Consider the following 12,434-nt stretch of genomic DNA (forward strand, 5'->3'; position numbering starts at 1 on the left):
ATTAAAACCCTGTGGGTCAGACCTTAGATAGCCTCCAGCCTCTTTTCGCATGTGAGCGAGTCCCAATGTCTTATCGCCCCGCGCCCACCCATCTTCAAGTAGCGCTCCAGGAGTACAGAATATGAAAGACGGTGCAATTGGTTATTTTACGTCGAAGATAGAAGAGGACATTCGGTAATTCTGATCGCAGCTGGTGTTGGCTTCGATAGATAGGAATCTCGTAGGCTCCCCGGAGTATTCCGGCGATGGGGCGCGCGGTAGTGGGTCCGTTGCAAAATAGACAACGCATGAAGCAAGATTTTAGTGTTTTCCTTTTTGGCTTCCTCTGATTTTCTCCGCAAAGCGGCGAAAGTCACCGAACACCTTAACTCGACACACGACGTGCGGCAGACACAAACTTCCGTCAGCAACGGCACCAAGCCAGTGTCTGATATTATAAACTATCCACTGAATGCAAAATATATCGAATTCGAGATTGACTCGATCTAAATGCGCCATCGTCACGCGCGCCGTGCGACCGCTAACCTCCGCCGCGATTATCCAACTATATAACGACAGACCCGGTCTGCCACCCCAGCCCCTGTCGCGCATCCGTCTGGACCGCCACCACTACCTACACATCCCTGGCTCTTGGGTCGATCACCACTAGCCTATCGGGAACACGAAATACCCATGCTCAACGAATCCCCGGCCCCGCTTAGCATATCGAGTGAGGTATCCTCACTGCCTGGCCAGACTATCCAAGCCCAGCCTCACGGTCCAGCTCCCACCCGAAGCTGCCCGCCAGGTCCCATCCCTGCAGCGCCACCAGCTCTCGTCCGCCGGGACGAACATGGCGTCGACTGGATTGCATTTCAGTATTCGAAAGATCGCGTGAGAACAGAATACTGTATTAGATGCGACGTCGAGTCCATTGACTTGACGTCATTGTCTAAGTCATTTCGAAAACAGAACTGCGTACGCACTCTTGCCCGTTGCTTTTTGACAAACTTGTTCAGGCTTCTGACAGAGAATCGTTCGATAGATATACCCTCGCGCCGACGTGCCCCAACTAAGCTACCTCGGTAATCGTCATCGGTATGAAAATGAATGCAACAGAATTGGATGGGCCCTCGCACATCTCAATCCGTCACTTCGGGGCAAACGCGGCCTGATCCAGCGTGCAGTGGACTCGTGGCGCAATTCGAACGCCGATCCCAAAGTCAGATCACGACGTGTTCGGCGGCTGTCAAAACAGAATCAGAACCGGCAGCAACAACGCCGGCTCTCGCGAGACGAGGATCGCAGTCTAGATAGCGCCAGAAGCAGTATCAGCAGCAGCAGTAGTAGTAGTAGCAGCAGCAACAGCAGCGCGACGAGTGATCTGGCATTCGTGATGATGCCGACTTCTTCTGACACCTACGGATCAGAATCGCATGAATGGCAAATAATGGGAGCCGGTGACGCCAAGTACGAAGATCCAGGAAATAACCTGCGGATAGCACGCACCCTATCTGTTTCTTCGGCATCCTCGTCTGGTTCCTCGCCTCCAGTCAATCTAATTAGGGCGTTGCCGATGACCGTGGACACCGTTGCATTCAATTTCGCGACCACGGATGCGATCAATCCGCTTCAATACCCCACATCGCTCGTCACGCCGTATGACTGTTCTAACCCAAAATCCCCGTACGCCACGACGGATAGCCAAGCAGACGCAGACTCTAGCCGCCCCAAGAAGTCCTTGAAGTATATTATCCTCGACAACGATCCAACTGCCGCCACGACCTCCAGACTCCGCGTGCGAGTAACCGTCAACGACGTCGACCTGGAGCAAGTCCCCGACAAATACCGCCTCGACCATGCCGTCTTCCCTCGCTCCATCATCGCGTCACTGTCGACTCATTTCCGGCATCATGGCGCGCCGCCATCTGGGCTCGAGGACGAAGACCGCACGAAACTCGAGAAGGAGATAAATGAGATCGGAATCAAGATGGCGTGGCTCCAGCCCCGATTATTTGAAGGCCGCATGCAGTTCTTGCAGCGAGCGATTGACGCGTACCGGTGCAAGCTGGTCCACGTCGGCGGTGGCAAGACTGAGCTGTCTGCCCGACGCGGCAAGGCCAAGTGGCTAGCCAGGAAGGAAAACCGCAACAGACCATCCGCATAATGTAATAGTCGCGCACGAACGATGCATGTATCATTAATGCTTATTGATGAATAACTTTGACTGCGAATCAATACCCGGCACACGCGTATAGGACATAAAATAATTGGCATTCTGCGCATCATCGAAGCAGAAAGTAGACGTCTTGGTCTTTACCACCACTCAATTCGCCGAGGGCTTCCGTGACCAGGGAACAAAAGTGCGGTTGCAAACCGTAAGCATGCTTAACGGCACTTAATTAACAAGCCTGCGTTGACGACAAGATTTCGGGCACCCGGAATGAGCAATTTGTTGACGCGAGTGGTCGCGGGCCGTTCGACAAAGACAAGGCCGCTTATAAACCCAAACCCATGGTCGGGCTATTTCATGGTCTCGAGGGAGACTCGGGGAGGCGTGGGCAACTCAGCGTTGATGTAACATTTTTCTAAGTCGGTCCAAACGGACCCAGTAACTTATCGGTATAGTTGTTTCGTGATTAAAGTATCGTAACCTAACCAGAAGCCGGTACCAAATCAATAAAAAATAATACATAAAGACTACTAATACAAGGACAATATCTCTTATTAAGACCGACCCACTCTATAACGGCAGTCATATTAAAACACAAACCGTCAATCTGTCAAATATCAAACTAACACCCCCGTGCAAATACCGAGAATATGAAATCATCAAAAACTTATAAACCAAGACGACTCTAAACAATTACTATCCTTAACAAAAAAAAAAGACTACCTATAAATCGACGCCTGTCCATTGTACACTACGCCAACTTTTTAATGGCTCAATCCAAGCAACTTCCGCAAACCGCCGAATTTCTTCTTTCGTGGCTGCGGCATCGGCACGCTATTTATGTTCGCGATCGGTCCGATACTCGTACTAATACTATTCGTGCCGTAATTCCGTTCCTCCTGCTCACGTCTCGAGCGCTCTTTTTCTTCCTTTTTTTGCTGCTTGTCCAGCCTGTGCTGCTGGTATTGACTTAACTTGCGATGCTTGCCCTGTATCGTAGGCCGGCTGACGGTGGCTCGCACTGCCGCCGATTCTGGCTCTGGCGCCGACGCCGGTGCGTCAGAAGAGACGGCAACGCCCACAGTCGCATCGTCATATGGAGGGATACCCCGGCCAGCATCCACGCCACTTGCCGGCTCGTACGCGAATGGGTGGCTACTGGGAAAATCCCTACGGCTATTGGGTGCGGCTAGCGGCAATTCATCTTCAGAGTCACTATCCACAAGCCGCGATTTGAAGCCGTTGGAAATTCCACTCGTGTTTGGCGTACCGGACGAAACACCGGCTGTTCGCAGTGACACAAAGGCCGAAGACCTGCGATATGCTGGGGATTCGTCGTCTGAGTGACGGTCTAGGACGTCAGTACGTCCGTTAGGGTCTTGCGAACTTTGAGGTCGCCCAAACGACGCTGTAACTGATAATTTCTTAAACCCAAAAGCTTGGCTATCGGATTCATAGCCGCCTTCCCGTTTGAAACTTGAAGCTGAGCCTGATCTGTGAAGCCCTTCGAACGGAATCGCAGATGATGCAGGTTTTGTTGCTAATTGCGATGGCTTATTGTGGCGCAATACTCGGTGATTCGTGGGAGATTGAGAGACCGGCTTTGATCTAGCAGTCTCTGGGCGCTGACGCATGGACAGATCTTCAGTCGGGACAGCATCTCTCAAGGACTGCTTCATTGCGCTCGTTCCGCTCGTAACCTGAGAGCCGCCGATAATTTTGCGCCCAGAATCTGACGACGAATCTACCATACCAGTTCTCGTAGGCTTCAAGTCAGCCGTAGAATCGAATGACGGTAACGGCGGTGGCGGAGAAGCCGATCTTAGAGACAAAAATGAACGGCCAGAGTAGCTATTAGGCAGCGACTGATGCTTGCCACGTGTACTGCTCTGGCGGTCGGAGCCTGCTTTCCGAGATAGATCAGGTGAGGGGGTTTTGAGGATGCCGTTCAAAGGCTTCGCAGTGCGAGGTATGGGATGTTGCAACGTTGGATTCTGGGACTTCTCTCGGGACTCAGCTTCAGCAGATGGTGGTGTTCTCATCCTGGCAGGAGGTCTGCTGGAAGTTGACCCGACTGGTTTCCGAGCGGGAGTACTGCCAGCTTGCGTCCTTGACTGTGCTTTGTTTCGGGCTGATTGTAGTTCAGTTTGTAGCTTATCCACAATCTCATTTCTTTGAAGCACTCCATTCACCTGACGGTCCTCTTCAGTGACAGAACTGACCACTGCCAGAAGATTTGGGAATTCATCTCGACCAATATCCATAATATCCGACGCATCCTCGTACACTGATCCTTCAGAATTGCTGTCCATCTCTTCATCCAACTCTACGGTAGCGATTGCCTTACCACTAATTCCTTGAGCCGCTGCTATGAATGGGGTCGCAGATGCAGGTTCTATTGCCTTCTTCTGATCGACACCATTCGCCACATCGCTCGGAGATCGAGCACTCTTCTCCTTAAGCTTTTCATTGGTATTATTGCCTACATCATCGGCAACTTTGATGGCACCCCTGGCAGTCGTGAACGACGGCATTGCCGGAGGAGATGTCGACGTCACGCCGGAGATGCTGATCCTAACATGCTTCTTCTTCGACGAATTATTCATCTCCTCAGCGTCGGACTGGCCTGATTTGACACTCGAAGGCCGTGATGTATCTTTCATCGCCGACTTCGAAGGCGAAAATGTGCGGGGTGGCGGTTCATGTTTAACAGGCGGTGTCAGTATTTCCTCAGTGATGGGTGGTGGTATGTTCGTCGACGCAACCAGCTTCGGTGAAGAGAGAATACTGCTTGTGTCTAGCGTTCTGTCTTCTGAGATCGAGTTCAAATCCGACTCATACGATCGCACCGAGGAGGCGTAACCTGACGACGACGGCTGTCGCCCTCCAGAAGACCGAAGCGTTCGTGGGAGCGATGAAGTGCTCGTGCTCAAATTTGTCCGCATCGTAGTAAGCGGTACAGTTCCCCCGTTGCTATGACGTAGCCGTCGACGCTCGGGTCCGACTGACTGGGATCGTAGAACTCTTTCCGACATGCTAGATCGACGCTCAAGTCCTTGCGATGCTTTCTGCTCCGCTCGTTTAGAAACTACCATTACAGCATGGGTCGAGTTCTGTGAATTCGCGCGTTTTAGTGCCGCAGCAGCAGCTGTCTCATCGTTAGTTTATACAGACCACACAAAACGGATCAAAGAAACTGACCAGCAGAAGACAGCGACACTGCAGAAGAACTTCGGGGTAGAACAGCGGCGGCAGCAGCAGCTGCCGCGGACGAACTGTTACGGCTATGGAAATCCATCGACGACGAGCTCTATCAAAATGGGGTCAGCAGTACGAACGTGTGTGACAGAACCAAGCCTCGTCGCACGCTGACGATTTGAATGCTTGCATACCCTCATGCCTATGGCGCCTCCATAAGGGACTCTCTTGTTACTACTCATGGTGAACTAGTGAATCGGAAGGAGTGAACCTGGAGTGACCTGTGTCTGTGGGATGAATAGACAGATCGAGTAGCAACTGAGGACCCTCTGGCTCACAAAAGAACTAAACTAAACTGCATTCACCAGTACACTCCCCGCTTAATGAACAAGTCTAGACAGATTGTTCCTGAAATATGGCAGGAACAGGCAGATTTAGACTCTCTAAGAAAGGTGCGAGGATCAGAGAGTTTACGCGGATGGCATCACTTGGAGCTTGTTGGCCCTGAGTTGTGCCGTGTGGGCAACATCTGGAGGTAGGGTACGCCAAAGAGCCTCTCATGAAGTGCATATCGCACCACAAGTGGCGTGCGCCGGCGTGGATGTGCAGTGATCCGCGCATGGAAGACTGACTGACACTCGCAAAGAGAATACATTTGTCTCACGCCATACGTCATCACCCCTTTCCATCCGTCTGTGCGAGCTTCTTACAGTATCGCGCGTCACAAACACATTCCTGTTCTGTGTACTGACTGCCTCGGGGCCAACAGCCGAGGAAAAGAGAAGCAGGCTTTACGCCGCGGCGCCACGTGGTTTAACATCTAGAAACCTCCAGTATGCTACCAACACCGTCTATTAACCTTGGGAAGTACAAAATTTAAGCTACGCAGATACCACCAATACAAAATCGTACATGCCAACACGTAACCGAAACAGCTCGGCGAGACGCATATTTCGTTAGCATATCATTAGAAAATACCACCTAACGGCCGACCGATGAACAATGCAATTCTCATATAACAACAGCTACTTCAATCGAAAACAAACGTAAGCGACATACATGTAAGTCTGATTGAGCCTGTGTACAACCCTTGCTCCAAACCAAATCCTCCCAACCAAAGAAATAATCCGCTTAAAATTTCAGCTTAATCTCGAACGAATCAGCCTCTGTAAGCGTGCGAGTGGTCCTAAGTTATTGGCAGCGCCAGACGAGCTGCTCGTTGTGACCGTCAAGCTTTCGTCTGAAATCGATTCGTCATCCTCCTGTTCATCATTGTATGCAACCGGAATTAGATACCCATTGCCATCGGCATCAAGCTCCTCGGCGTCGTCGTCCTCTAACTCATTCCAAATTTCGGTGTGCTCCTGGAAACCCAATTTTTTCGTAGTCCACGGGCGCGGTGCAGGTACAGCTGTGGACCCAGTCAAAGTCCGACGCACGGCACCAACAATAGCTTCTTCGTCATCGGACGCAGTCCTCAGTAATGTATCTGCCTCACCCGCATCTTCGTCCAGGTTACGTGACAGTGTGGTCATCGTCTCGGCATCATCTTTAATGACGGTAGAGACCGCAGTCTCCGGCGTTAGTCTCCATGACAACGCAGCGACTCCTAAGAGTAGTAATATCGTTCCAAACGCAACAAGACCGACCTGCAGTCCAGATAGACGCGACGCCTGCCGGAAGTAAATTAATCCGTCGAGAATAGTGACGATATTATATATGCAGAAAACCAACGGATAGAGAACAGATGTCGAGCAAAGTTTTAGGCCTTGGTGCAAAAAATAAAGTTGAGTGAGAGCGATCACAACTACACCGAGCACAATAATCCATGTTTCCCATCTATTAAACTGGTTGTCCTTATTGATGACAGATCTAACGAGAAGCTCTACCGCGGACTTTGCAAGTAGAAGTGTATGTGCAGAGAGAATGCCGCTGATAGTGCCAAAAAATATGCCGCGAACCATCTTTCCACGATGTGTATGTCCTCGCTTCCACGTTCGCATCATTCGGAGTAGCACTAAAAGAATCATGGCAATCACTATCGTGCTGCCGAACCATAGTAAGAAGCTCTTCTGACCGAGTAGATACAATAATTCCTCGAGCGTGTGGTTCGGTTCTGGAAGAGCGCCAAACGCAGCGATTAGAACTGCACCAGCGGCCACGAGGATTGTACCTGCTAATGAATATCTAGTGAACGGCTCCGATAAAAATATCGTAGCACAAATTGAATTAAAAACTAAACTGCTCTATAAGTCGTTAGTACGGGTTATTTTTAGGTCCATGGTATACTCCTGAACGTGACAGTCTCCAAACATCAGCACTCTCTCGAAAGCAGTCAAATAAAATGATCAAATGATCACTTGGCAAAAAATAATCCTCGGCATGCAACTGCACCGGATCTATCTCTAGATTTCCTTATGGTAACAACAAATTCCACGTACCGCTTGCAAAGGCGCCAAAATAACCAGAGGCAGCGCCGTAATCTGGAAACCGGATCCGAAGATATTTGCTGCCAAAAATATAGCCATACCAATCAGCCATCTTTTCCGCTTATACGGTGGTCGCTGGATCTGACCTAGAGGTTTTGATTCCTCGAGAATATGAGATTTTCGCTGCATCGTTAAGCCAAACGACTGAAGGGCGGTAGAGGCGATACCGGTAACGACGCCAATGGCGATCGTTTGTCCTGACGCACCGTCCATGGTGCGATATTCTGTGTGTTGATGGTGCCGTGGAGGGGATGAATGTAGCGAGGGGCGTTGGGAAGTTGCAAATTGGACGTTCGATTTCGCTGTTGCAGCAGGTGTTCGCGTGTTAGACTATTTAGCCCAGCCGAGACAGGCAAGCGCTAAGCCGTTTCTGTGCAATACTGCCAAAACGAGCTCTCTACTTGGGCAATTGGAGACGCATCGTTTGTTTCACGCTTACGGATCATAAGTCCGGTAATTGTGACACCTGTGCCGTCCAATCAGTGCGTCTCTGCACAGAACATCTGGGACCATCAACGCCGCTGCGTTTATGCTGCTTGTTAGACACTACAGGACCTTTGGGGCGTAACTGCGCATTCACTCTCATCGTTCATTATCTACCAGAGATGGCCAGGGCGGCTATCTCCTGCTCGCAGTTTCGCGAGGCGCTTCGTTTGTATCCTTGTAGTCTTGTTCTTTCTTGCAACATTCCTCTATTCATATCTCATCCGCATTACACAGTAATAAAAAATGTCGAACACTGCTCTCACTGACGATCAGGTAAGTTTAATCTCCTCGGCGATTATCAATTGAGCTTTCCAGGGCATGACGGTCACTATACTCGAGTATCCTTCGAAGCTACACTTGGACTGACTACGAACTCAACAGGTCGACGCCGAGCTTAAGAAGCTTGTTCAGTTTATCAAGCAGGAGGCTCTCGAGAAGGCTCGTGAGATTCAGATTAAAGTGAGTTTCAGTAATTTATTCTCGGCCACAAGAGTTATCGAAAAGTGTGTGCAGCAAGCGTCTTCGCCCAAAAGTTAGGCATATGTGCTTGTTGACTTTGAAATGACGCAATTGCTTCCATGCTTCGTCACTGGCCTGTATGGTGAATTGTATCGGTATTGCTAACAGTACCGGTAGGCCGATGAGGAGTTTGCCATAGAGAAGGCCAAGCTCGTCCGGTCCGAGACTTCCACCATCGACAGCGTTTACGAGCGCCGGACGAAGCAAGCTTCGCTTGCGCAGCAAATTACGAAGTCAAACATCACCAACAAGACTCGTCTACGTGTCCTTGCCGCCCGACAGGATGTTTTGGATGATGTCTTTGAGGAGGGGACAAAGCAGTTGTTCAATGTTTCGAAAGACAGCGCTAAGTACTGTGTCCTGCTGAAAGACCTTATCCTCGAGGTTGGTTACAATGATTATAACCTGGTAGTAATTGCTGGAGTTGTGGAATGATAACTTACCGGTTATACAGGGTGCGTTCGTCCTCTACGAACCCGTCATCACAGCTTCTTCCCGCGAGCAGGACTACGAGCTTCTCAAGACAGCCATACCCATTGTTGAAGAGGAATTTAAGAAGGCTGCCGGTTTCGACGTGAAGATCAGCATCAACGAGGCCCAGCCCCTTCCGTCCGAGTCGTACGTGTATTCCAAATGGATTTTTGTGCGAATTCACTGACGCATTTCCTTCAGGTCCGGTGGTGTCATTGTTCAAGGTTCCGGCGGTCGTATTGTTGTCACAAACACCTTGGAAGAACGCCTGAAGTTGCTGAACGAGGAGTCCCTGCCCGCCATCAGAGTTGCCATTTTCGGGTATGTCCCTAACCCCAATGGATCTTGACATTAGCTTATCTAACATACACTTAAGTGAATCGCCCACCCGTAAATTCTACGACTAAAAAGCCTTTGTCTTTGGTTTATACAATCGCCCTCTGTTTTCTATTAGTATTCGGTTCATGTTTATTCAATCGCCCGCGTGTTGTGTAAATCAGATCTTTCGCGTCATATATAATGCTATGCGTTCTCATTGACAATTTGTTACGTTAAGTTTGGCTCCGTGAAGTGGATAATAGAAGTGCGATCAAAAAGTGGCAATGAGAAGGATTCGATAAGCTACTCCAAATAATATAATCAGAACATTTTAATCACGTTCATCATTTATTGCAAAATAAATGAAAATGAGAACAGCAGAAAATATCGACGCTAAGAATATTCGAATTCCATCATTCTGAAATCGACGCCATACTGATGTGCCAGGGCATGGCCGGAATCATTCTAATCATACATTCCCTTCACAACAATCTTACTTCTCTAAACTTCAAGAACAGTGCTCTACCAGGCGGGCCCGAACTGCATGGCCACTGCGTCAGAAATCAAGTCTCGGAGCGTCCCATCAACGACCCCAGCGGTGTGCTCGCTCTCACCAGCTCTGCCCTCGCTCGCCGTACTAAACCGGCTAATGCTCGCCGTGCCGCCCCGAAAAATAACAGCGTCTTCGCTAGAATTAATATCACCGATATCTATAGATGGGGGACAGTCAAGTACGTTTCCGTCCTGGCAGTGATGCCATCGCGAGCGACTTGTTCCGGACGCGGTAGTCGATGTTGCTCGCCTTGTAACGCCATAGTATGGAAAAAGACTGGATATCTCTTGTGGTCTGACCCGCGATCTAAATGGGTTAGCGTTGGCCCACGACGCGGCAGTGTCGCCAGTACTCTGCGGCGAAACGGCCGCAGGGGTCAGAATCGTAGTGGGAGGCGGCGGTAAAGCAGCCGCTAAGGATCCTGTGCTGGTAGTTGAGAAAAACCTGTTTAGTCTGTCTGGCCGAGCTACTGGGTTTTGCGAATTTGTATTCTCTGTCGGAATAGTTGCTGGATGCTGATGCTCAAAGGCACTAGCCGCCGTAGGCCGTGATTCTGTGTTTATCAGTCTCATTGTGGAAAACGCAGGATCCTCCCTTCTGAGGTAACGGCTTGAGATTGAAGAGTCAAACGACACATTACTTGACTCTGGTAGCTGTCTTGCAGCGACTTGGTTGCCGTCTAGATCTGTCAAAGTATGTTGCGTGAAGGGTGAATGACGGGGAACTGAATGCTGCTGCCTCAGTGTAGCTGTTTGTTCGGCCGGGGCAGTTACGGCCGAAACGTGTGATGCTGTATCTGTACCTCGGCTCTGAATGCGACGTATTATTGTGGAATAAGCGCGCTCAGGCGTAATCTGTCCCATTAGAGGCTTTCTGAATAGACTCGGCTTGCGGCGCAGTGGTTGCGTAGTCGGTAACGGTGGCGGCGAAGGTGTCTCTCGTACTGCAGCAGATAAGAACGGGTCTGTACTAGCGTATGAAGACATGCGTGATGTAATCCACGCGTCTTGAAGATTGTTGTTTGTCTTGTCTTTCAAAATTCCTAGGGCCGGCGTAGTGACATCGAAACTGCCTTCGTCATCATCAACATGCACTCTCCGCATCGATTGAGCAAATGACGTGCGGCGAGAAAAAGTGTAGCCCGCCTGACTAGCTGGCCTGTAGTATGCCTGGCGTGAGCTGACTTGTTGCGGCGGAATAGGCGCGTGACTCGCAATGACACTCCGCGGAGACGTGAATTCAGATGTAGTAGTAGTCAAAGCTGAATATGTACCCCTCTCATCCTCATCTGATACTTCCCTTTGTACCCCACCATTCTTTGCGTTTAAGGAAGCAAATGTGAACATCTTTTTGACGCCCTTAATGAACGCATTGCCGCCTCTATCACTCCCGTTGTCAGCCTTTTCGGCCCTTTCGGCCTTCTCCACCTTCTTCGCGGCGGCAGCAAGTTTCTTCTCGTATTTCTTGCGCAGACGAGGATTGTTTCGATAGCCAACCTCTGCAAATTCATCCCCGCCTCGTAAGAACGAATCTTTCCGAAGACTACTTGTTGCAGCTGTCATTGATCCAGTGCTTATTGGAGAACACGGCGGTGAAGTTATTGTTTCCGAACGCGAATATCCTCCAGATTTGAACGACTGAACGGACCGTGCCCGTGCGAAGTTGTTCGCCCCTACGCTCGCCGAGCGGGCAAGTGTCGCGTAACCCACAGTACTGCTATCGCTGTCATCTTCCTTTCCTCCAATGGGCACGAAGGTCGAACTTGGTCCAACAGTTTTTGAACGAGTAAGCCCAGTCTCTGACAGTACAGACCGACGATTCGATCCGGTCCGAACCGACAACCGGCGCGGGAAAACATGGCGCTCTTGGCGTCTTCCCGTCGACATCGAACTCCCAGTATTCAGACCACCATGGGTATATCCAGTTTCATTCGCAGAAGAGGACGCAATAGCAAGCTCAAAAGCATGTTTAGCTGCCGCTTTTGAAAGAACAGCATCATAAGCCTTATCCGCACCTCCACTGGTCGATTGCTGATGGCGTTGCGCCACGGACGTGGAAGCCGCGGACCGCACGGATGCGTTGTGTCGGAGTGATCTTGTCGGTTGCATACTCAACCTATAACCTAAACCGCTGCATAAGACTAATCTGAAAGTAATGAGAACCAGCTGTAGAGAAACAATAGAGAAAGTTGTCGATTGCAGCATTATGACTCGGCCGGAAACGTCTGGTGAAGGTAAATAACCCCTGA

The 12,434-nt window shown here is 50.1% G+C and overlaps 5 protein-coding genes across 5 annotated transcripts; 2 read left to right on the plus strand and 3 right to left on the minus strand.

Annotated features, from left to right (window-relative positions):
- The first annotated feature begins 411 nt into the window (after positions 1-411).
- Positions 412-2,284, plus strand: POJ06DRAFT_104300 (uncharacterized protein). Its single transcript, XM_056183955.1, has 2 exons — positions 412-957; positions 1,025-2,284. Exons 1-2 carry the CDS (start codon positions 673-675, stop codon positions 2,144-2,146), a joined length of 1,407 nt encoding a protein of 468 aa, XP_056043879.1. The 5' UTR covers positions 412-672; the 3' UTR covers positions 2,147-2,284.
- A 276-nt stretch (positions 2,285-2,560) lies between these two features.
- Positions 2,561-5,849, minus strand: POJ06DRAFT_252690 (uncharacterized protein). Its single transcript, XM_056187555.1, has 3 exons — positions 5,545-5,849; positions 5,354-5,462; positions 2,561-5,300 (listed from the first exon to the last, which is right to left on the minus strand). The coding sequence occupies exons 1-3, from the start codon at positions 5,590-5,592 to the stop codon at positions 2,917-2,919; spliced, it is 2,541 nt and encodes an 846-aa protein (XP_056043880.1). The 5' UTR covers positions 5,593-5,849; the 3' UTR covers positions 2,561-2,916.
- Positions 5,850-6,348: 499 nt separating this feature from the next.
- On the minus strand, positions 6,349-8,052 carry POJ06DRAFT_290314 (magnesium transporter NIPA-domain-containing protein; the record flags this gene model as incomplete). Its single annotated transcript, XM_056190338.1, has 2 exons — positions 6,349-7,596; positions 7,792-8,052. 2 exons carry the CDS (start codon positions 8,050-8,052, stop codon positions 6,490-6,492), a joined length of 1,368 nt encoding a protein of 455 aa, XP_056043881.1. The 3' UTR covers positions 6,349-6,489.
- Positions 8,053-8,568: 516 nt separating this feature from the next.
- Positions 8,569-9,722, plus strand: POJ06DRAFT_268026 (ATPase, V1/A1 complex, subunit E; the record flags this gene model as incomplete). The annotated part of the gene is made up of 6 exons (XM_056189284.1): positions 8,569-8,598; positions 8,707-8,784; positions 8,962-9,228; positions 9,299-9,462; positions 9,517-9,636; positions 9,692-9,722. 6 exons carry the CDS (start codon positions 8,569-8,571, stop codon positions 9,720-9,722), a joined length of 690 nt encoding a protein of 229 aa, XP_056043882.1.
- Positions 9,723-10,155: 433 nt separating this feature from the next.
- Positions 10,156-12,294, minus strand: POJ06DRAFT_281490 (uncharacterized protein; the record flags this gene model as incomplete). The annotated part of the gene is made up of 1 exon (XM_056189953.1): positions 10,156-12,294. The coding sequence occupies one exon, from the start codon at positions 12,292-12,294 to the stop codon at positions 10,156-10,158; it is 2,139 nt and encodes a 712-aa protein (XP_056043883.1).
- Positions 12,295-12,434: the final 140 nt, after the last annotated feature.

Source organism: Lipomyces tetrasporus, assembly GCF_029532465.1.
Source record: "Lipomyces tetrasporus strain NRRL Y-64009 chromosome Unknown POJ06scaffold_5, whole genome shotgun sequence".
In the NCBI taxonomy this organism is placed as follows: domain Eukaryota; kingdom Fungi; phylum Ascomycota; class Lipomycetes; order Lipomycetales; family Lipomycetaceae; genus Lipomyces; species Lipomyces tetrasporus.